This window comes from Sarcophilus harrisii, chromosome 3, assembly GCF_902635505.1.
Source record: "Sarcophilus harrisii chromosome 3, mSarHar1.11, whole genome shotgun sequence".
Classification (NCBI taxonomy): domain Eukaryota; kingdom Metazoa; phylum Chordata; class Mammalia; order Dasyuromorphia; family Dasyuridae; genus Sarcophilus; species Sarcophilus harrisii.
In genome coordinates, this window is record NC_045428.1 from 467,842,644 (window position 1) to 467,867,904 (window position 25,261).

Here is a 25,261-nt window from a genome sequence, read left to right on the forward strand (position 1 = left end):
TCAAATGTTCTAAGAAACTTTAAATCTATATGTTGCAGAGTACTGATCTATACAGGGACTAGGTTTCCTCATCTGGGAGTTCACTTTATTGTTAAAATCATAGAGCATGAACTTTTCCCTATTCTATATTAGGGAAACATGCTCAAGATTATTTTACTGATATGGGTATGTGACAAAAAAAAATTTGGAGACCCCTAGTGAAGTTCAGAGATTTATGATTTTTGTTACTATGAGGAATTCTTGATACAGGAACTTTAAGCAAAGGTTGATTAAATACCTTGCTCTAGGATCATATTAAGTATAAATGAAAAAGAGTAGCATTTGTACACATGTCATACTAATGTCATGCAGAAGTTCTCTTAGATTGGATCTGCTCAGATTAGCAATTTATTCTGTAGAAAGACTTTTGTAAAAAAACAGGGTGCTTATATATATGAGAAGCTTCTATGTCATATGTGTTCATCAGTATAGTATGTCATTTTCATGATGGCATGATTGCCCAGGTTCTGGACAATGGACAACATTTTTCTCAGTCACCAATGGAGTGAAACAAGGTTGTGTCCTTGCTCCCATGCTTTTTAACATGATATTTTCAGCCATGTTGTCAAACACCTTCAATAAGGACAAATACGGAATCAATGTCAGCTGCCATACTTGATGGTAAATTCTTTAACTTGAAAGGGCTACAAGACAGAAATAAAATGGAAGGATTGTTGTGCATGATTTTTGTTTGTAAATGATTGTATACTCAATTCAGCCTCTGAAGCTGAGATGCAATAAAGTTGGATCAATTCTCTGTTGCTTCTGCTAATTTTAGCCTAACAATTGACATTAAGAAAGCACAGGTCTTCCATCAGCCAACACCAAACCATCCATATGTGTAACCATCCATTATAGCAAATGATGAAGTTTTTTTTTTTAATTACATTTTTTATTATAGCTTTTTATATACAAAATATATGCATGGGCAATTTTTCAACATTGACCCTTGCAAAAACTTCCGTTTCAACTTTTCCCCTCCTTCCCTTTACCCCCTCTCCTAGTTGGCAAATAGTCTCATATATGTTAAATATGTTCAAGTATGTGTTAAATACAATATATCTATATATATTTATACAGTTATGTGGCTGCACAAGAAAAAATGATGAAGTTTTGAATGCTGTGTATAAGTTCTCTTGGCAATATACTTTTGAGGGATGTCCACATTAGTAATGAGATTGACACATACACTGCCAGAGATAGTTCAGTGTTTGGGAAGCTCCAAAGGAAAGTGTAGGAGAGGAGAGATATTATTAGACTGATTACCAAACTGAAGGTCTACAGAGCTGTTGGGCTGACCTCATTGTTGTATGCCTATGAAACCTGGACAGTATACTAGTGCCATGCCAGAAAATGCAGTTGCTTCCATTGAATGGTCTTAGGAAGGTTCTGAAGATGACTTGGCAGAAGAAGATACAAAGTACTGATGTCCTTTCTTTGAATTAAACTAGCAAGTACTCCAACTTTATTGGGGAGAGCAAACTCCGTTGGGCTGGCCATATTGTTTGAATGCCAAATATATACTTGCCAAAAAAATATTTTATAGAGAACTCACACAGGGTAAATGCTCATAAGGTGGTCAGAAGAAGTGATATACCACTCTAAAGGTCTCTCTTAAGAATTTTAGAATTGACTGTATGACATGGGACACACCGGCACAGGACTGCCCAGCATGGCATGCTCTTCTCAGAGAAGATACTGTGTTCTATGAGCAAAGTTTCTCAGAAGAAAAGGGAGATGCAAAAAGTTAGAGAGTCTACCCCAAATGTTCATAGGCACTATTTATGTCTGACCTGTGGTATAGCATTCTAAGCTCATATTAGTCTGATCATCCTGTCAGACATATTATAACTCAACTCTAACATAAAGGACAACAACCAACCAACCAACCAGGAAGCCCATATATATTAAGAAGTTCCTAGGAAGGCAAATAGTGATACTTAAAAGCTAGCATAAATCAATCAATAAAGTTATGTTAAATTGATGGCATTGCCTATTTTGATCAGACCACTAGATCAGTATTTTAGAATTCTGTGACTATATAGTAAACTTGTGTTTCATCAAGATTTTTGACAAAATCTTTCATGGTATAATTAAAGATAAAGTGGAAAGAGGTAGACAAAATGATAAGATATTGGAATGGATCTTACCTGAATCAACAATAATGAGTGAAGGGATTGATGGGAACTTGGATAGAGAATTCTAATAGATATCTAGAAATCTGTTATTAATTGGCTCTATCTATTCAACATTATATCAATAGCTTAAATGAACTAGTAGGAGACATATACACTGTATTTAGGCCCTTTGCAAGTGGCTTAAGGATGGGACAGAGGAAGAAATCTTAACACATTGAATATTTTTGAAAAATCAGAATCCAAAATGATATCGACAGATTAACACAACAAATTGTATCATAGATCATATTGAAATATAAAAGAATTAATCGTAAAGTTCTAAATTATAATTTAACAAAATTAGCTGTACAAGTGAAAGAATTAAGAAGACATGGTTAAATAACAGTTCACGTGAAAAAGACCTAGTGGGATTTAATGAACTTCAAACTCAATATGAGTCAATAGAGCAACAGAGTAGCTGTGCTAGTGGAAGAATTGTATCCAGGACAATGAAGTTGCTCTTCTTTTCTTCTGTCAGACTACATATAGAATACTGTTTCTAGTCCTAGGTACACATTTTAAAATGGAAATTGATAACCAACAGGAGGGTCCATAGGAGGGTGAATATGGTACAGAGACTTGATTCCATGTTATGGGGGACTCAATTTAAAGAAATGAGATTATTTTTTAATTATAAGAGACCTTGGGGTGGGTGGGGTGTTAAATTGTTTTCAGATATTTGAAAAATTGTCATGTAGAAAAGGGATTCATCTTCTCCTTAGATAAGAATTGGGACCAATGGAGAGACATTACATAGAAGAAGATAGTAGTTTAAGGGCAGGAAAAACTTCTTAACAGGAAATTGGTCATCTTGGGCAAGAAGGAAATGGAGTAGTAAGTACCTCATCACCTGAGTGTGTCAGACAGTAGCCAGATGGATGCTTGTCAGGAACATCATAGATAGGATTCATGATTTGGATTAAATCAGACTAGGCAGCTTTAGTTTCCTTCTTTGAATTCTGATTTTACACAATGGCAGGAAAAACAAGGAATCTTAGGTAGTGTCATTTCTGGAAATTTGAAGCTGGACTACATGACCTTGAATAAAAATTTATTCCATTATTCTGATAGAACTTCAAGGTGTTTTTCAAGAGAGAGGAGGAGAGGAAGGTTGATTACAAAATAAAAATCACATGGTTACCTGTTATATGAGGAACATAGTCTATAAGACCATCATCAAGTAGGTCTTTGAATATCAAAGATGCTTATAATGTCACTTAATATTGATTCTTTCTTATCTTTCAGTTTGAGATAGAAATTCAGAGGATTTCAGAAGCCTATGAGAGTCTAGTCAAGTCTACCACCAAGCGAGAGTCTCTGGATAAAGCCATGAAAAATAAACTGGAAGGAGAGATTAGAAGACTTCATGATTTCAACAGAGATTTACGAGGCATGTTTATTTCTATGTGTATTTTTCACTCCAAGTTCTGGGTACTTTCTTATATTCCTTACATGTCAACATTCAGAGTTTTCTTTGTCATGGAACAGTGTTTCTCCTGTACTAGATAAACTAATAAAACTAAATTACATTTTTGATTGCTGAAGACAGAATCATTTCTGTCTACCTTGTAGGATATTATGCTGCTTTTATGTCTCACCTATTAGACTGTAAACTTCCTGAGAACTGGGACATTTTTGCTGCTTTTTGTATACCTAGTACTTAGCATAGTGCCTGGTGAATAGTAGGTGCTCAATTTTTTTTGATTGTTCAGAGATGGAAGATTACCTATTCTAAATGTTTTAGGAAGGGAGGAAGGAGGAAGTGACCCTCTAAATTCCATCTTGTCTTCCTATTATTAGCAAGGCTTTTTATAGTGCTTTCTACACATATTACAGGGTAGTAAAAGTCCCTAGTTATTATGTTCCAAGTTTTCTTTCATCAGGAGTCATCTATGTATAAGACTCAGTCCCTCTGTCCATATTTTTTTTAACTGAATTATTCAAAATGAATAAGATATTTGGCCTCAGCTATGCTGTTGAATAAATTTAAAGGTTTGTCAAATGGCTCACTTAAGATCAGAAGTTTCTATGTCCTGTTCCTATGTTCCATTTTCAAGTTATTTTGATATCGCATATATCCCAACTATATATTTGGAGATAATTGGGACCAGTCCTGTTTGAAACTCAGATCAGAGGATCTTTCCTCTTTCTATGGCTTTAGATTTCAGAATGAGAAGGCCAAGCATTCTGGGAAGGATCCTCTTTTCAGTAGGCTTCCTTTCTTGATGTTCAGGAAAGGAATAAATATTCAAACATACCTTTCTCAGAAACTTTCCTGAAACTTGAATTCATGCCAATAGGGACTAGAAGAATCACATTAATTTGGTAGAAGACACTAACTTGAGTCCTACTTCTAGAGGCTCTTTTGTTTATGATTTGGAAACAGAAGTTTCATCCCTAAGGTATCAGGAAGATAGCATTTTCCACCTGTTTCTCAACTTTCTGGCTCTCCCCATTTTTTAGCACCTCTTTGACCATTGATTCATTCCCTCCTCTTGGCACTCATCTCATTTTCTTGGTAGGCTGATGATTTTCTATTCATATGTCCTTGTTTTTAAAGCATTTTCTGTTTATGTGTAGACCGCCTGGAGACTGCCAACAGGCAACTAGCAAGCAGAGAATATGATGGGCATGAAGATAAAGCAACAGAAGGTCATTATGCTTCCCAAAGTAAGTATTCAGATTTATTTGTTTTGAAATTTTTAAAAAAACTTGGGCAGTGGAAGAGAATCATGATAAGTTGGAGAGATACTTTTCTAGTATTAGCATTTATCCATCAATTCAGTATGTAACCTGTGTGGATCACAGACCAAGTACTATATAAGTCTGCTAAATATGGAGCAGAGGGAAATATTACTACCATAAATTTAGTTTTAGGTCTAGCCTTTTCGCTATGATTTATGATTGTTCTCTTTCTTTGGGTAAGGCTCCAAAAGTGGGAAGTGGAGAAGAAACTTTACCACACTTTTTTATAACAGACATGTAAAACAACTTTTGATGCTTTACTTTTTTTTTCCAATTGGTCTGGAGTGGAAAGGGACCTGGGACCCATTGTTATTACTTTCTAGCACTCATTTCTCTTAAGCGAGCAGCAGTTTCCACTGCTTAAAAACATTTGAGTCATAACAAAGTTGTATTCCCCAAATAAATGGCTGAAAATGCTTTATTCTGCCTGGAGCGGTTCCGAAGTTTATTTCATCAACACAAGTAGGAAATACAGATGGCTTGTAAGAAGTTATTGATCAAGGTTTAGATTCATTCAGAGTGGAAAAGAACATTAGACATAATCTAGTCCAAACTCTCATCTGAGTGAGAGAAGTTTCCATAGGATTCCTGATAAGTGCACATTGCGTTTCTGCTTGAAGACCTCCCATGAGGTCTTACTACTACCTTACTACCTTCTATGGGAGTCTGTTCTACATTGGACAGCTTAAATTTCTTGGAAATTTTCCCTTTAATCAAGCCTAAGCTCTGTCTCTCTAACACTTGTATTCATTATATTCCTTTTCCTTCTAGGGCTTAGCAGAATAAGTAGATTCCTCTTTTCATATAACAGCCCTATAAATCCTGGGAAATGGTGATTATGCTTCTCCTTTTTTTCTTCTTTTTTTTCTCCAATTTAAATAAGGAGTGCTAGTTTCTTCAAAATAGTCTTCATGGCCTAGTTTTGTGCCTCTTCATCATACTGATTACTCTTCTCTAGCTTCATTGTCCTTAACAATATCCTTCCTAAAATGAAAGATCAACTATCCCATGATGATTTTATTTATTACTGTAGAGATCAGGGCATAATTAATTGTCTTTCAGTAACTGTTACTATATTTTATGTTTTTTGCCAAAAGCTTCTTTAATTAGGTTTATATTTGGGTCAAAACTCCATTTGTTCCCCATTAGTTTTGGCTATTTGTGTTTATACCCCAATACTCCTTTTCAGATTAATTTTCCCATATTAAAAATTAATCTTTATGTTATTTTTACAACACTTTTATTTTTATTTGTATTTTCCTTTCTACCTTCTCCAGAGAACAGTCTCCTCCAACAAAAATTAAGAAAAAAAGGAAAAAATAGTTCAGCAAAACTAACCAAACCAGCACAACAGCAGAATCTGTGTCATCAGCTATGCTCTACCCTCATGGTCTTCTATTTTTGTAAAGAGGGGAGGGACATACATTTTCTCATCTCTTCCCCAGAAACAAACATGAACATTATATTAATGCAATGATTTTTTTTGTTCTTTCCATTTGCATTATGCGTGGTTCTCATTACTTCACTTTGTATCAATTCACATAAATCTTCCCCATACTTCATTGTAATTGTCATATTCTTCATTTCTTACAATGCATCAGTATTCCATTACACTTATATATCACAATTTGTTTTTATGATTTCCCCTGGCATATGGACATCTCCCTTGTTTCTAGTTTTTGCCTTATAAAAGATATTATTAAAATTTTTTAGTAAATATGAGGCTTTTCTATCTTTGATTTTTTTAGGATAGATATAACTTCAACTAGGATCTTGGATATGGACATTTTAATCACTTTCTTAACATAATTCAAAATTGTTTTTAAAAATGGTTGGAGTGATTCACAGTTCCACCAACAACATTATTAGTGTGCTTGTCATTCTATAGCCCCTCTGATAATCACTTTTTACCATATTTTATCAACTTTATCAACTCAAAATTGTTTTGTTTTGTTGCTAGTGAGTTGGTGAAGTTTTTCACATGGTTGTTAATTCCTTGTTATTCTTTAGTGGATTTTTTTCATACTTTTTCATCTCCATTTGGGAAATGACTGTTGGTTTTATATATTTATTTAGCTCTCTAAATATCTTGGATATCTTTTACACTTTTATTTGAGGTAATGAATGCAAAAATTTCTCCCCAATAAATAGTTTCCCTTCTTATCTTAAATTCATTGATTTTACTTATGCAAAAGTATTTCAGTTTCATGTAATCAAATTTATTTATCTAGCCTGTCTTTTGATTACCTCTATTCATTGTTTGCTTACAAATTTTTCTTTTATATCAAACTGTGCATACCCTTTGATCCAGCAGTGTTACTACTGGGCTTATATCCCAAAGAGATACTAAAGAAGGGAAAGGGATCTGTATGTGCATGAATGTTTGTGGCAGCCCTCTTTGTAGTGGCTAGAAACTGGAAACTGAGTGGATGCCCATCAGTTGGAGAATGGCTGAATAAATTGTGGTATATGAATATTATGGAATATTATTGTTCTGTAAGAAATGACCAACAGGATGATTTCAGAAAGGCCTGGAGAGACTTACACGAACTGATGCTGAGTGAAATGAGCAGGACCAGGAGATCATTATATACTTCAACAACAATACTATATGATGACCAATTCTGATGGACCTGGCCATCCTCAGCAATGAGATCAACCAAATCCTTTCCAATGGAGCAGTAATGAACTGAACCAGCTACACCCAGAGAAAGAACTCTGGGGAGATGACTACAAACCATTACATTGAATTCCCAATCCCTATATTTATGCCCACCTGCATTTTTGATTTCCTTCACAAGCTAATTGTACAATATTTCAGAGTCTGATTCTTTTTGTACAGCAAAATAACGTTTGGTCATGTATACTTATTGCGTATTTAATTTATATTTTAATATATTTAACATCTACTGGTCATCCTGCCATCTGGGGGAGGGGGTGGGGGGTAAGAGGTGAAAAATTGGAACAAGAGGTTTGGCAATTGTTAATGCTGTAAAGTTACCCATACATATAACCTGTAAATAAAAGGCTATTAAAATAAAAAAAATATATACTTTCAATATTAAAAAAACAAAACAAAACAAATTTTTCTTTTATAGAAAAGTATGCCTGAGTTTCAAGCTGGCAAAAAACCTTGTAAATAGCTAGTCTCAGAAGAGGTATTTGAACTGAAATCTTCTTGGTTTTAAGCCTAACCCTCTATCCACAATCATATTGTCTTTTTTTTTTTTTTTTTTTAAAGTTTTCCTAGTCTTTCTCAACAAATAGGGAAATGTTTCTGTTAAGTGATTTATAGGCACCTTTCCCTCAGATTGTTTTTTATCTTGGCTTTTATAATAATTTACTTTAAAAAAAATGATTTACTTGCTTCAATTAAGAAGCTTTTATATTCTTCTCTCCCCCATTTTTGATTGGAAAAAAAGAAGAAAAACAAAACTCGTGTAATAAATATGCATAGACGAACAAAACAAGTTCTCTTATTGGCTATGTCCAAATAGTGTTATCATTTTGAATACAGTATCTCTTTAGTAGAAGATGGGTGGCATATGCTATCACCAGTCATATGGAATTGTGGCTGTTTATGGCCCTTATCAATATTCTTAAGTTTTTCAAAATTGCTTCTTTTTATATTGTTGTCATTTTTTTTCAGTTGTTTTCCTCTTTCTGCTCATTTCACTCTGCTTCAATTCTTAGAAGTCTTGCCTGGTTTCCCTGAAACTGTTCCTTAAATAATGTCTTATGGCACAGTAATATCTCATTGCATTCATATGCCTTTATATATTTGCTCATTTCCCAGACAATAGTAATAGATGTAGTTTTCTACCACTGTAAAAACAACTTCTGTAAATATTTTTCTACCATATACAGAAATGATAAGGGAGTATATTACAGACATAGGGGGAAGGGAGCAACCAGTGCAAAGGTTCAGAGATGTTAGCTGGAATATAATTTTTCATATCAACTTTTCTGTTTTATTTGATCTCTTTAAGATATAGGTCTATTAATGGTATTGCTGGGTCATAGGGATGCAAAGTTTAATGACTTTGAGGATCATGTTCCAAATTGCTTTCTAGGATGATTGTACTAACTCACAACACTAACAGTTATTCATCAGTATGCTTTTTTTCCTGAAGAAAGGTGATCACTAGTTTCAAAGTTTCAAAAGTTATCAAAGATAAGTGAACATGTTTACATAAAGTAGGGGAATAGCCAATAACAAGAAAAAGATTGAAGATATGTGAGAGGGTGGAACTGATGAGAGGGAACTATAGTGGAAATGGAATAGAATCACTTGTGTATATGAAAGGGATTTGCTTTAATAAAGAGAAGGATGATCTCTTTATGTGAGATGGAAGTAAAGGAGGAGATGGGGACAGAATGCATCTAACTAATATGAGATGAGAAGGAAAGAAGAAGAAACTCTTGTTGAATGATCTCATTTTTCCCCCAATGAAATATGAGACAAGGATTTTAGCCATGAGAGATCTGAGGATGAATGAAAAAGTTTTGAGTTATAAAAGGATTGCCTGACAACAGTAAAGGTCTAGATGAATTTATAAAACATAAATCTGTAATGCACCCAGTCAGCACAGTTTTATGATTTTGCCCAACTTCATTTAGCAGCATTTATGTAAGAGCAAAGTCAGTGGATGGTGGTAGTGATCTAAAGTGGAGACTCACAGGAAAGATTGATGATATAATAAGGGGATAAGGGACTCAAGAGATGATAACACTATTGAATTGATTGGTTTACCAGTGGGTCAGGAGAGGAAGAGAGGAAAGTTAGTCAGGGAAAGAGGGTTAATTAGAGGTCATGATGAAATGGAGAACAAGATTTGGAATTGCAAGGCAGACTAAGAGGTAGAATAGAATATTAATCTGATGACTGTGAGATGGAATCTTAGAGTTGTTTTCCTTTGCAATTCTCTCTTTATAAGTGATTTGGAACGTTTTTTAATATGGCTATTAATAGCTTAGATTTCTCTTTGGAAAACTACCTATCAATTGGGGAATGGCTCATATTCTTATAAATCTGAGAAAAAATTATATGTATATATATTTAAAATTAAATTTTGTTATTCAAGGAACTTGCTACAAAGATTTTTTTTCCCATTTAACTGATTTCTTCTAATTTTAATCAATTGATTTTGTTTGTACAAAAATTTCAACTTATGTAATCAAAATTATCCATTTTATTTTCTGCTTTTCTCTCAATTCCTTGTTTGATTATGAGCTCTTGCTTTTTCTTCTTTGCTTCTCCAATTTGTTTATGAGGCCAATTTTTATATATCTAAGTGATTATCAGTTTACATGATGTGAAATGTTAGTCTAAATTTGATTTTTTCCAGGCTACTTTCTAGTTTTTCCAGCAATTTTTATGGAATTCTGAGTTCCTCCCCCATTAGCTGGAATCTTGGATTTATTGAACACAGTGCTACTATAATTAGTAGTTAATTAGCTTCTCTAAATTGTGTATCTAATCTGTTCCACTGATAGACATTTTTATTTTTAATTAGTTCTAAATCATTTAGATGATTACTGCTTTCCAATATAGTTTAAGATATGAAAAGATATGAAAGATCTTATTTATTTATTTTATTTTATCCAGTACCAAATAGTGATTACTGCTTATATTATTATATAAGGTCTGGAAGTTCTGTTCTTTCTTTATTCCTATTTTTTCATATTTTCCCATGAGATTCTAGATCTTTTGTTTCTTCAAATGTATTATTATTTTTTATAGCTCTCTAAAGTAGTCTTATGATAGTTTGATTGGCATAACATTAGATTTGTAAATTAATTTAGGTCAGTATAATTTACATTTTGTTGGTATGGCCCAACCATGACACTGATTATACTTTCAGTTATTAAATCATTCTTTATTTCTTTAAGGGGTGTTACATAATTTCATCTCTACACCTCTGAAATTTGGAAGATTGAAAGATTTTTTAAAAAAGCTTTTTATAGTTATTTTGGTTGGGACTTCCCTTCTTTTATGTTAATGTCTCATTTGGTTTCTTTATCAGTTCTCTGAGGTAGTCTGAGTAAGTTACCATGAAGCATAATAGGGGGATAGTTTTGACTCTTCTTGGCCTAGTTTTATGCCCTTAATTTATTTTTCTTCACTTATTGCTAACTCCAGCTTTTTCAGCTTTTCTAAAACTGTTAAATAATGAGAGAAAGAAGTCTTTCTTGCTTTACTCCTAACTTGATTGGGAAAGCTCCTAGTGTTCCTCCATTTCAATGGTAGCTTTGGGTTTTAAAGATATATTTTATATCATGTTAAAAATGTTCCTCTATGTCTTGAGTTTTTAATATAAATAAAGCCAATAAGTTTTTGGGGGACAACCATTCATATAATCCATAATAAGATTTAAAGACCTGTCTACAACTTGACATTAGTATCATCAATTGTTCACTGCTCCAGAATATCAGCCTGGTCTATTTATTCTTACAAATTCATTAAGTTAAATTCCCATTTATTACATAATATGAGTCCTTTTTTAAATGAGGTTCATGTTTAGCATTTCAACATGTTAGTTGTAAATATATAATGTGTATAGGTAGAAGAATTGTAGTAGCCTACTATAGATAGAGCTCACACTTTTGGGTTTTTGCCTTGAACCACTCATTTCAGGTCAGAATGGAAAAAGTCCATGAGAATGAATTTCATCTCCCAAATTTCTGGCAAGAACCTCCTAAACTAGCTCACCACAACTGAGCAACAGTGCCTGGTGTTTTGTGAGCATGGAAACTTTCTCAACACCTCTTAAACTTTCTGGCTTGAAGGCATGGCACAAATAAGATGGGAAAGGGGGCCCCTCTAGCTGAGAGAAGATTTGTAGCAGCAAAAATGTGGCTCTGCTTTATCTCAAAGGCAGAATCACTCCCTTAACATAAGAGAGCTCAGAAATCTATTTCAGCTGCATTTCAAATGTATTTCATCTGTGATGTATGTGATAGGCGAGAAATTGAATCCAGTCACTCTGCTTGAAGCAAGTAGGTTAACTGATGTGGGGCTAATTTTCTTACTTAATGTTCATACTATATACTTTATGCTTTCTAGAGGGCTTCGCAGTCATTGACATCACTTTCTCAATAGTAGAACTAAGAGATGTAGAGATACAATTATTCCCTTTTAACCAATAAAAAAACTGAGGATCCCTGCCAAAGGCTATTCCCTCAAGTATTTGTGCTGTCTATACTCACAAGATGCATAGTACTCCACTGACACTTCTTGAGGTATAATAGAAATTTTCTCCAAGCTGCCTTATATTTTCTTTGTATTTATTCTGTATATACTTGTATATATCCTTTTTGTCTCTCTGCTTTATAAGGTAAGTTCCTTGTGAGTAGGGATTATTTCATTTTTTGTATTCTGTCCTCAGCCCCTAAACTCCCAGCACAATGCTAGGCATATATAGGTGATGTTAAATTAATGGTTGTTGTTTGATGACTGATTGATAGATGAATTCTTTTGACTTTGCCAAGAATTTTAAATCTAATAGTTAATGATGAAATGAAATGAAAATCAAGAATAAAATGCATGGCATATGAATTTTGAGATCAGGTTTGAGATGCCATGTATGAGATTCGTATAGATAGCCCTTTAAAAAATATTGGTCCTTAAATCTAAAACAAAACAAAACTAAAATATTTGCCAATCTTTTGGCCAAATGCTTCCTTGTTGCCCAGCTACTCTTCATTTTGTTCAGTACTTTCTATATTCTCTGGATCATCAGGTTAGAACATGTCCATAGTTAGGAACCACACATTTCTTTGGCTCTTTAACAAAATGGAAAAAGAAAGGAGGGACAGATCTTCTAGAATTTCATGTAAGGCAGCTGTGCACAGCTGGCTGAAATCATTATGCTTCTGTTTTTTTTATCTGTACAATAGAAGTAATTATATATTTCCTCCTGACTATAGAGAGAGAAATACAAAAGAAATTGTGGATGTATTTTATGAAGTTAAAACTATAACATAGAGCATCAGTGTTGTGAGAGAGGTAGTATGGGGGTGATGGGGTGAATATTAGACATGGAATCTGGAGAAACCTGGGATTGATATTTCCCCCCACATTTAATAGCATTTAATTTTTCCCAACTACATGTAGAGAGTTTTTACCATTCACTTTTATAAGATTTTGAATTCCAGATTTTTTTCTCTTTAACAACTTTATATAGATTATATATTATAGTCATATTAAACATATTTCTGTATTAGTCATGTTGTGAAAGAAGAATCAGAATAAAAGGAAAAAACCATGAGAAAGAAAAAAAAAGTAGAAACAATATGCTTCAATATGCATTTAGACTCCATAGTACTTTCTTTGGATGTGGATAACATTTTCCATCATGAGTCTTTTATAACTGTCATTGATCATTGAATTGCTAAGAAGAACTAATTCTATCATGGAATCAATAAAATATTGCTTTCACTGCGTCACTGTTCTGTAGCTTCTGTTCACTTTGCTCAGTATCAGTTCATATAAGTCTTTCCAGGCTTTTCTGAAATCTTGCCTGGTCACCAGTTCTTAGAGCACACTAGTATTCTGTTACATTCATATAGCACACAACTCGTTCAGCCATTTCCCAGTAGATGGGCATTCCCTCCAATTCCAATTTTCTGCCACCACAAAAAGACCTGCCATAAATATTTTTGTACATGTGAATCCTTTTCTCTTTTTTATGATCTATTTGAGATATAGACCTAGTAGTAATATTGCTGGATCAAAGGTTATACAGAGTTTTATAACCCTTTGAGCATAGTTATAAATTGCTCTCCAGAATGGTTGGATTGGTTCACAACTCCGCCAACAGTGAATTAGTAATTCCAGTTTTCTGTGATTAATATTTTCTGATTTAGGTCCAGGGGCAAATCACACTTGAGTTTCTCATTTTTAAAGTAAAAGAATAATAATATCTACAGAGTATCTAGGTGGCACAAGCCATAGCATGTCAGGCCTGAAATCAGGAAGATTTCTTTCTCCTGAGTTCAAACACAACCTTAGGTGTCTACTAGCTGTGTGATCCTGGGCAAGTCGCTTAAACCTTCAGTTAAGCTTCAGTTTCCTCATTTGTAAAATGAGCTGGAGAAGGAAATGGCACATTTTTCTAATATTCTTAAAATTCTCTAAAATTCCTAACAACATGGAAGTCACTGTCCAGATTCTTTGAGTTGAAAGACTCTGAAAAAGTCCAGAAAAAAATCTGGAATTCAAAATCTTATAAAAGTGAATGTTGAAAATTATCTCTACATGTAGTTGGGAAAAATTAAATGCTATTAAGTGTGGGGGGAAAGAAAGAAAATGTTTTTGCCCAGATAGAGAAGGTCTATGCAAAGAACAACAACAATAAAAAAAACCCACAACAACAATTAAAAAAACCCCACAACAACAATAAAAAGAAAATCCCAAATGAGGTCACAAAGGATCAGACACAACTGAAAAATGACTCAATGACAATAAATATATTTAATAGCTTATCTTGCAACAGTGATTGTAAGGCTTAAATGAGATAAAGTACTTACAAACTATTTGGCAATGCACACAGCAATATATGTCATGTGTTGTTATTGTCACACTAGCTAGAATTTCTATACTATCTGTGCCAGTTATCATACTAAATGTGTTACAAGGATTATCTCATTTGGACCTCACAACCACCCTGAGAGGTTGGTGCTCTTATTATTCCCATTTTACAGTTGAGAAAGCTGAGTCAGACAGAGGCAAACAGACTTGCTTAGGATCACACTCTTAGTAAATGTATAAGGCAGATTTGAACTTGGGACTTCCTGATTCCAGGTTTCACTGCTTTATCCACCTAAATGCCTCTTTAGCAGTTACAAAAATGCTGAAGAGAAGCCAGTGAGCACCTTTTTTGAGTGCTGATCTTCATCTTTGTTAGCAAAGAAGGGCATGTGCCCAATCCTGCCTTTCTTTATGACCATTCAGTGGTTGGTTAGATCCAGAAAGGCAAGAACAGACTGACCCCAAGCCCTTCAAAACATTCTTTTGGATATAGTTAATAAGTGGGTAAGAAGGTCCCGTTTCCAATTTGGTGATCCTGAATTTGCAAAATTCATATGAGAAAAAAGAGGCCTAGAGGGTGACTTGTGACTTGTACAGTTAGACAATGTTAGTAACAAAATCCCAACAAAAATAATGGTAACATATTTATGTGAAACTTACCAAAGCATTTTGCTCACAGAAATGAAGAGGTGGTAATAATAAATATTCTATCCAGTTCACTGATGAGGAAATTGAGTTTCTAAAAGGCCGAATGCTTGACTGTCATCACAATTAGTAAATCTTGGAAGAGGGAGTCAGATCCACCTCATCTCCTCCATATTTAATTTTATTTTCCTTCCTTCCTTCCTTCCTTCCTTCCTTCCTTCCTTCCTTCCTTCCTTCCTTCCTTGTCTTCATTCATTCACTATATTTATTTATTCATTAAATCTCTCACTCATCTATTTATTATTTATCTTTTATATCAGTTTCTTGTTGCTACTTGTTATGTCCTTTCCAATTTGTAAAAGTAATGTTTTATAGGAGTAAAATACAAGTTTATCCATTGATCACATAAGAGGTCGTCCTTTTCAGATGAGTCTTTTGAAACTTGGCACTTGGCTTTGAAGAATGTAATGTCCGGGCTAGCTTTCTGGAAGTCCTTTGGATGGGCTTTGGTCTCAGCAGAATAGACACTAGAATGGTCGATAATAGAGTCTAGATTCTTTATTCTGGCCCAGTCTTGCAGGAAGCATGAGAGCCACCATGAGGCTGGTCAAAGATAGAATATTTATCTTCCAATCCTTCTTAGTCCTTACATTATATACCTTATTGTAATTATATCATTATAGCATACTGATTGTGTGTGAACTAGAGAACTATTATATCACCATACTAAATACTAAGTATATATGTGAACTAGAGAACCCTTATCTCACCAATTCCACTGAGTTAACACCTTGTTTCAAGTATACTTCTCCAGAGTTCTGGCTCTCTACAAAAGAAGGTAAAAGAAAAGTAGCTATTCCTCATGGTATCATATATGACAGAATCATAGACTGTCAGAAACAAAAGGGACCTCAGAACACATTTCAACCAGCAGAACACATCTCAATCAGCCTGTCTTTGGGCAAGTCCCTGCTCTGACATGTACAAATGATCACCCAGGATTTCTTGCAGCCCCTCTGCTTCTACCTTTACTCTTTTACTTTGTTATAATTCTTGATTATTAAGACATTTTTCTAACAATAATCATCTTCCTTTATAACCACAACTCTTTCTTTATCACATGAAGAAAGTTATGTGCTTCTTCGTTATGTGCCTATAATTCTACTCTCTGGGGCCAAGCGGAGCAAGCCCAAACCCTTATCTACATGGCTGTCTTTAAAATGCTTTAAGTGCTTTGTCATGAATTCCTCTAAGTCTACAAATTTCTATTTCCTTTAATCAATCATTGTATGGCACCTTCACTGTTCTTTTCTAGATGTTCTTTGATTATCAATGCCATTTCTAAAATATGGCACACAGACCTGTCATCTGTCCGAGGCAGAATATCTTGACACTATTATCTCTTCACTGGGGGAATAAGATCAAATTGTATAGTCATTGGCAATTACTTTAGGTAGTAGGGAAAGGAAGTCTGGTTGGAAAATGAAAAAGTATCATTTTCACTATATCTCTAGGTCTAAATATGTAACTACTATCCCAGCTTTCTTTTAGGATTCATAAAGTAGAAGGTCATGAAAAAATCTATTGAAAAACTGTTTATTTCACAGTAAATAAATAACTAAAGTCCTCTTCACCTTTCTGTTTGAGGTCCAGATAAATTGTAGTGAAACCCTGATTTTTTGAGTCAAGTGTTCAACTTGATGTCTGAAGGTCATCCAGATCAGGATTCCTTTCAGTTTGGAAAGTATTGAATGAATTGAGTTCAGGACTGTTCTCCCCTCGGAATTACTATGTTTAATATAATATATTCATAAGTTTTAAGAAATATTATTTAGTTCACTACTTAGAGTTTCCTGAATGTAAGGATTTTTTTTCTTCTTATAATTTCTTCTTCAACATCCACTTCGTCCTTCTGTATTATTGTAATGACCTTTTTGGAGAAGACTGAGAATAATTTTTTCAATTTAAAAAAAAAAAAGTAAAGGATAAAGATGGCAGAATAGTCATCAGCTTGTCATTACATAAAAATTCTCCAATCAACCTCTGGAAAAATTGTTTCTTTGCCCTTTTACATAAATACTTCATTAATTGCTTGATTAACATACATCAAAACTATACCTACCAGGTTTGAAAGAGACCTATTTCTTTATCATTTTACTTTTCTTTTTATTTCTTTCTTTTTGGGGAGTCTGGAACTGTGACTTTATTGATGTTAAGGGGACTTCTGGTCAGGAAATCTCCCAACTAAAATAACTTAGCAATTGATCTGCAAGTTGTAGTCTTAGAGAGGTATCTCTCTAAAAATGTTTTTGTGTGTTTTATACACATATAAATAGATAGATGTGTAATACACATATATTTATATAATATATACACCATATACACATGCATAGCCATGTGTATATGTATCTTATCTGTCTGTTAGTCTTTATCTATCTCTCAATCTATCTATTTGAACCCAGCTCTTACTGATTTCAAAACTGACTCTCTGTCCTAGCATATCTCACCGTTTTCCTTTATGTTATTGTTTCTTATGATTTATTAATATATTGTCACTTATAAATTTTACATATGTCTGAGAAAAGAGAACCTGAAGTCATGTTTTCCAAGGGATTAAACTTAGCTGATTATTTTTTCTGAGAAAAAAATGACAGGACAAAGTCCTCCAACAAATTCTTTATGATTTTGGGGGCCAAGCATTTGAAAACTAGAGTGTTATACGCAAAGTAACTACTGTAAATAAAGAAGGGTGAAATTTCACTTTATTGGGGTTTTAAACTGACTTCCCAGTGAACTGTTAGGATTTAGTAAAAACCTCATTAGTCCTGGCATGTTTGCATTCCTTCTTGTCAGTTAAGAAGAGGCAAGAGGTCCAAAGTTGCCACCCTTGAAATTCCTTTGACACTCTTGGTTTGGAGCTTCCAAACAAACTAAGACCTGTTTAAGTTAGTCTCTAGCGGGCAAAGGGTAATGTTTCTCTTTCTAAGAAAAAAGGGCTTAGGCAAAAGAGAGGAAGAAAACGAAGAAACAAACAAAAAAAGACCCCAAAGGCTTCTTGGATGTTCAGTGATTCTTACAAAACAACATTTTGATGAGTTACGGGTAAATGAGTCAGAAACATATGGACTTAATTTCTCTTAAAATCCACATGGGTTTAAAAACTAAGAGGAAAAAAATGATCTGGGCCAGATTTATGTAGGGTCTGGTTTAAATCCAGGAGTTTGGAAAAAATATTAATGTGTTTCATTGTCACTATACCTTACTCCCTTCCCACCTCCCCATCCCCTCACCCCCAGCAAAGAGCCTTATGATACCCCTTAAGTCCTCGAGAGGTCTGAACAATTCTAAAATAATATAATAAAAAGCTCTTCTGAGTTTCTTATTTCTGGCAGGGCCAGAAGGGAAGTATATCAGAAATGACAGAGACATCAACACTAATGCCCTGACTCAGCTAGAGTATAAGGAGATCAAGGAAGATTGTACTAATGCCTCATTGGATTTCATTACATCAAGTTTTGTTGGCTTCCATCTATCTTCATTGCAAAGGAAAGAGCAGATGATATCCCTGGATGTGGAGTGTTACTTATTTTCATCTCTCAATCAGATTCTTTTTTTATGTCTGACATTTTATGAAGAATAAACTGAAAATTTGTCTTGCTGAGCCTAGCATCACTCAGACTTTCTCTTTTCTTCAATATATTGACTCCCAACCTGATTAAGAAATGCCCAGGGCCATTTTTAGTTTATTGGTTAGTTAGTCATTATGAATTTTTTCACCCACAATATCTTAATATGTATCTGATACTAAGTAAAATCTGAAAGTGTGAAAAAGGGAAAAATCTGACCTCAAATAGGTTGTATTCCAAGAGGGAGAAATAATTTGCAAACAACTGGGTACATAAAAGAGATGAGGTTCAATTCTAAACAATAATCCTCAAATAAGAAATAGTTTTAATTCCTCTCATTTTAAAAAGTAACTATGCACATGAATTCTTTGAGACTGGAAAACTGAGTAAACATTTAGGTTAGCTTCTAGTAAAGGTGTGATTCCATATTCTAATACATTCATTTATACTGTAATTGTTGGATTACTACATTGTAAATGAAGGTGCCACCAGGCTTTCCACTCATTGGGAAACCTGAATGGGAGATTCTTGTTTGGCTATAAATTCTACTATTTGCCTATTTAGGTCTTTTCTGTCTCCAGGATTCAGTAATCTCAAGATTTGTATTTCAACCTGATATGGATCATCTGCCTAGGCAATGTGATAGAGGCAAGCAAAAATTGTCTCTTGGACTTAGTGTTTATGATGCTGAGGTGAAAGAACAAAGTTCAACCAGAGGAAATGTTGGAAGCCCATTCTCAAAGTACTAAAAAAAATATGAGCTGTTATTATTCTATTTTCCCCTAAGAGTGTTCTTTCACCTTGACCATATAGGCTCAGGTCCAGAACAAGAGGTCATGGGTCAGTGAGGAAATTGGGGGGCTGGATGTTTTAATTTTCCACCACTAATTTGCTCAATAACCAGAATGTCCATTTTCTTTTCAGTAATTTTGGAATCAATCTACTGGCTTTAATTCACAGGGCTAGTAGAAATAGTAATGAATATGAAGGACATTTTACAATTTGAGGGGTAAAGTTCAGACCTGTAATTTCATTGACATAGAAAAACAATCAGTAATTTCATCTCTCCATTAACTCAACAGGCATCAGAACTACTTCACCCATCAACTTCTGAGGGGTAGTAACTTTTTTTTCCCCTTGGTCTGGGTCTATGAAATCTATGAAATCATAGATATGTAGATTACCACATAAAGAAATTACCTGTATTAATGCAGATTAGCAGATGGCCTTCAATTCATAGAACATCTAGGTTTAACATAGGAATGGACCTTAAGAAGCTGTCCTGTCTAATCCCCTCATTTTACAAATAAGGAAAGGGAGGCAGAGATAGATAGGCTAAGTCACTTGTCTGGGGTTACAGAATTAATAAGTACCTGAGGCAGGATTTTCCTGACTTCAACTGTAGTGCTCTATGCATTATATCACCTAAATGCTTATAGTCTTAAAGAATTGGCTAAGGCAATGAGGAAATAAGTGATTTGTCCAAGATCACACAGCAAATATGAGTCAGAGATAGAATTTGAATCTATGTCTTCTTGAGCTATAATAATAATAATAATAATAATGATAACTTCCAGGCTTATAATAATAATAATGATAGCTAGCTTTTACATGGTGTTTATAATGTGTTAAGTATTTTACAAATATTATCTTATTTGATAGGAAAACTAGGTAGCTCATTGGACAGAGTGCTAGGTCTGGAGTTGGGGTCCTGCATTCAAATGTGGCTTCAGATACTTACCAGCTATGTGATGCTGGACAAGTCACTTAATCTTGTTTGCCTCAATTTCCTCATCTGTAAAATGAGCCTGATAAGGAAATGGCAACCAGCCCAATATTTTTGCAAAGGAAACTTCAAATGAGGTCCACAAAGAGTTGGATATGATTGAAAATGACTTAACAACAATTATATCCCCATGAGATAAGTGCTATTACTGTACCCACTGAAGTAACTTGAGGTAAATAAGCTAAGTGACTCACTAAGGGTCACAGAGCTAGTTAAGTTTATAAAGTCACTTTTGAACTTGGGTTTTTCTGATTCCAACCCCTAGCACTTTATCTATTGCTCCATCTAGCCATTCCCTCTGTCCACTATAACAAGCTACTTTTTTTGTTGTTTATCCTTGTAGGATTATAGGTTTGTTTTGGGGGGGCACATGCAACTGAAAATCTGTAATGTACAACTTGCTGTTCCTTTTCAACATATAATCAAGTTATCACGTACATTTCTTTTTTCTTTTTTTCCCTTTTTTCTTTCCCCCATTCTAGAGATGAATACCATTAGATACTACTCACACATACTCCATCTATATATGTAAAATTATTTTATACACATTTCTATAAGTTGTTTTTATGGATGCAGATAGTATCTTTCTTCATATGTCCTTTTTACACATAAAGAAGTTGAGACTCAGGGAGTTCAATAACCTAGTTATCTAATTAGTATCCAAAGTAAGATTTGAATCCCAATCTTCTCAATTCAAGGTCAGAGCTTTTCCCTTGTTCCACATTATTTTTATAATGCTTCCTTGGACCCTTGTCATTTCATGTTCCCTCCCAACCCATCTTATGTGTCTATTTTAATTCTCTTTTTCCATCAACCAGGAAGAAATGGGCCTGGGTCCCACCAAATGCCAGAAAGAAATGCAGACCTCTGCTGAATTAGTAGTGCAAAGCCTGTCACTTCTTATGCCCACTTGATCATCCTTGACAGGCAGCATGGAGAAACCCGAAACCTTCATGACAACCAGAAGAGCCAGCAGATTGCAGGGCCTGTATTTATACACAGTCATATCTTTTATCCAAGTGCAAAATTCCAGTGACTCCAAGTAGATGGTGCCTTTCCATGCTTAAAGATACAGGCTTGATGGAGTGAGAAGCTGTCATTTGGTCCTATCCCCACAAGTTTAGGATGAGTTATAGTTTTTGTGTTGTGCTTTTATTTTGTTTTTAAATCCCTTTTTCATATCACTGTAACAAGAGTTTAAAAATTTCCCCACTGAAAATATACAAATCTCCAGGATAAGTGCTTATATGGAGAACCCTGAAGCTTTGTTATAGATTTCCCATACCCATGGATCATTTTTTTCTTTTTTTAAGTTTTATTTTCAATTCTAAACTGTCTAACTCTTCCCTCCTCCCCCATTAATTGAGAAAGTAAGAAATATCCTGGCTCATCTTTTGAACCGGGGCTGTATAATAGTACTATCCTAGGGATGAGGGGTAACACTGGTTAAAACCTGCTTGGGCATGAATAATTTCACAAACTCTTTGAGGGGTGAGGGTAGCTTTAGAGGGTTTTAAATAGTCCTAAGGAAGCCTCACCTTATCTGAGAAGTCAGAATCAGGAAGTAGCTATTTCACATATGAAAGAATGAAAAAGCATTTATTAAGCACCCTGTGCCAAGCTCTGTACTAAACACTAGGTATAAAAATACAAAAAAGAACTAGTCTCTCCTGTTAAGGAGGCTACATTTTAACAGGGGGATTTAACAAATAGGGAGTAGGTCCAGAGAATGGTAATATAGCTTGAAAAGTTACAGGGATCATAGAGCAATCCATTGACATCGCTTTTCCTGAGTTATTGGTAATTTTGATTTGATTGTGGTTTTCAGAGTAAGTGGAGGAGATAATTACACTTTGGTGATTCAACAGAAAATAGCCCAGGGGGAAAATGAAGGAATTGAAGTCCCAGGGGATTTAGAATTAAGTAGCTAAGTTTCTGGTTTGGTCTGCTTTGGGTAGTAGAGATGAGTTCAAATGGGAGGAAACTACTACAAGTGAACCATAAAGAAATCATAAAGATATCTCTTAATTGGAATTGAAAATGATGGTAGTGCTGGGGAGAGGGAATAGTTGGAATAGGGATATGGATGAATAAAAGCAAAAGGAAGGAAATTTTTCTCATATGTTAGTTCTTGGGAGAGACTGTGGCTCCTTCTTACTCTAGATCTATAATCTTATGGTTTCTTGTTTTGTGAACTAGTTTCATTTAATAAAAAAGCTGACAAAATCAATTAATTGGTATTCTTTGGGTTTGATCAGTCATTTAATCCAACTTTTTCCTGAGATGATATAAAGGGAGCTGGAGAACAACTGAGATGCCAAATATAATAAGAAATCATGTGCTTGTGTAAAATTTAAGAATTAAGGGAAGACTGTCCTATAAGAGTCTTTAAGTTATCTCCTTGAATGGCAAAGGCATTTATTACAAGTTCACTTTTTAATGGTAACTTTTATTCAGTTACACTTTTGGGGCTGCTGTGAAATGTTCTAGCTTCTCAGTAAATCATTAAGACACTGGAGTAGGATGGGGATAGGTATAGCTCATAGATAGCATCATCAACCTAGAGCTTGAAAAGGATCCTAGGCTAATCTCCTTCTCTTGCAGATGAATACCTGAGACCCAGAGAAGTTGAATCATTTGCCTAAGGTCACACAGGTCAAGCAGAGATTAAATTTGAACCCAAGCCCTCTGATTCTCAAGTACTCTTTTCTTTGTTCCCATTTACCTCCATTTTGGAACGAAAGGGGAGTGAGTTATTGTCAGAGGTAGTTTCTAGTCTGAAACCAGGCAAAGATAGATAAAATGAAAAGGAAATGAGATTTCTTTTATATTTTTGATCAAAAAAACCTTCTATCTTTTTGTTCGTGGTGTTGTAATGCCGGCGAAACTGAGACAGAATAGAGATTGGAGAACAATTTGATTATTAATTTATTGGAGAGTAAACCAATTAATTAAGTAGGATTCTCATCTTAAAGTATTCTCCCCCCTCCCCCCCAGTGTCATTACATAAAGATCTTTTATAGAATCCCAAGTTCAATGACATAGTGGGAGGAGGTACTTGGACTGGGATACTCTAATTGGGGAGGTGCCTAGAATAATAGGATAAAGGGAGGTGCTGGAGAGGTTGCTGATATTCTAATAACAGACCTTTGTCTTGTAATACAAGACCTTTATCTCATCAAATGCTTAAGAGGGAATGATTATAGTCTGGGGTTCTGGGACCCAGTTAGGGCGACCTCAAGGTGACTATGGCATAACAGTGTGACTTTGGGTGCATATTCCCTTAATTTTCTATTCAAACAAGCCACTTAAAAAAATGGATTATCAGCAATTCACACTGGACCTATTTGGTGCCAGAATGGGGGTTTTCAGTATTTGGGATCTCACATGTCTGATACAGATTTGGCAAACACAGAGGTTACAGAAAAGGAACTCTCATTTCATTTTCCACTTACAGAGGATAACTGAAGCTTGGAGAAATTTACTTCATCAAGGTCACACAGTTAATTAATGGGTAGAGCCATGAGTTGGTGTATAGATTTCCTGAATTTAATCCAGATTTATTTATTATATAATAATGTCATATGTAATGTAATCTTTTATTGGCCATTACTATTTTAGTAGGTGTTATTCATCTGGTTTGTTAGCTATCACCTTATAAAACTGCTATAGGGCCCTAAGGGAATGGAATTGAGCATGCACATTTGGTTGCAGGGAGGTCAGGAGAGTTAGTCTAAGAAGTATATGAAGCATAGATAAGCCTGTGTTTCACAGACCTGACCAGTGAAGTGTACATAGTCAGGGTCTGCTCCTTAGGTAATCAAGTAGTAAATGGGGAATAACATTAAAGGCAAATTTTACCAGACTTATCATTTTGCCCTTGAAAAGGATTTGGGGAATATTCAGCATAATCTCTGGACCTTTTATCTCCTTCCCATCAATTTGAACTTGTCATTTAGGGAGAATACTTGGTGATTGAAGAGTATCTTGGTCAAAGTCTTAAGATGAATCATTTTAATTCCTATCCTTTTAATTAACATTCAGCATTTCTTTCTTTTTTATTATAGCTTTTTATTTACAAGATATATGCATAGATAATTTTTTACCATTGACCCTTGCAAAAAACCTTCTGTTCCAACTTTTTCCCTCCTCCCTACCCACTCCCGTAGATGGCAGGTAGTCCAATACATTTTAAATATGTTAAAATATATGTTAAATCCACCATATGTATACATATTTATACAGTTACTTTGCTGCACAAGAAAAATTGGATCTAGAAAGAAAGAAAAAAAACCCGAGAAGGAAAACAAAAATGAAAGCAAACCATAACAGAAAGAGTGGAAATGCTATGTTGTGATGCATACTCCTTTCCCATAGTTCTCTCTCTGGGTGTAGCTGACTCTCTTCAGTTGGAACTAGTTTGAATCATCTCATTGTTGAAGAGAGGCACATCTATCAGAATTGATCATTGAATAATTTTATTGTGGCCATGTGTAATGATCTTCTGGTTCTGTTCATTTCACTTAGCATCAATTCATGTAGGTCTCTCTAGGCTTCTCTGAAATCATCCTGCTGATCGTTTCTTACAGAACAATAATATTCCATAAAATTCATATACCACAACTTATTCAGCCATTCTCCAATTGATGGGCATCCACTCAGTTTCTAGTTTCTAGCCCCTACAAAAAGGGCTGTCACAAATATTTTGGCA

General features: G+C 34.6%; 1 protein-coding gene across 5 annotated transcripts in view; it reads left to right on the forward strand.

Moving 5' to 3' along the window:
* The window catches only part of AMOTL1 (angiomotin like 1), a 244,964-nt gene that overhangs the window by 167,578 nt on the left and 52,125 nt on the right, over positions 1-25,261 (forward strand). For all 5 annotated transcript variants that reach the window (XM_031961026.1, XM_031961030.1, XM_031961028.1 and 2 more), the window contains 2 exons: positions 3,462-3,606; positions 4,797-4,886. In XM_031961026.1, the coding sequence (XP_031816886.1) occupies positions 3,462-3,606; positions 4,797-4,886 (235 nt within the window). The remainder of the gene's footprint in view (positions 1-3,461; positions 3,607-4,796; positions 4,887-25,261) is intronic.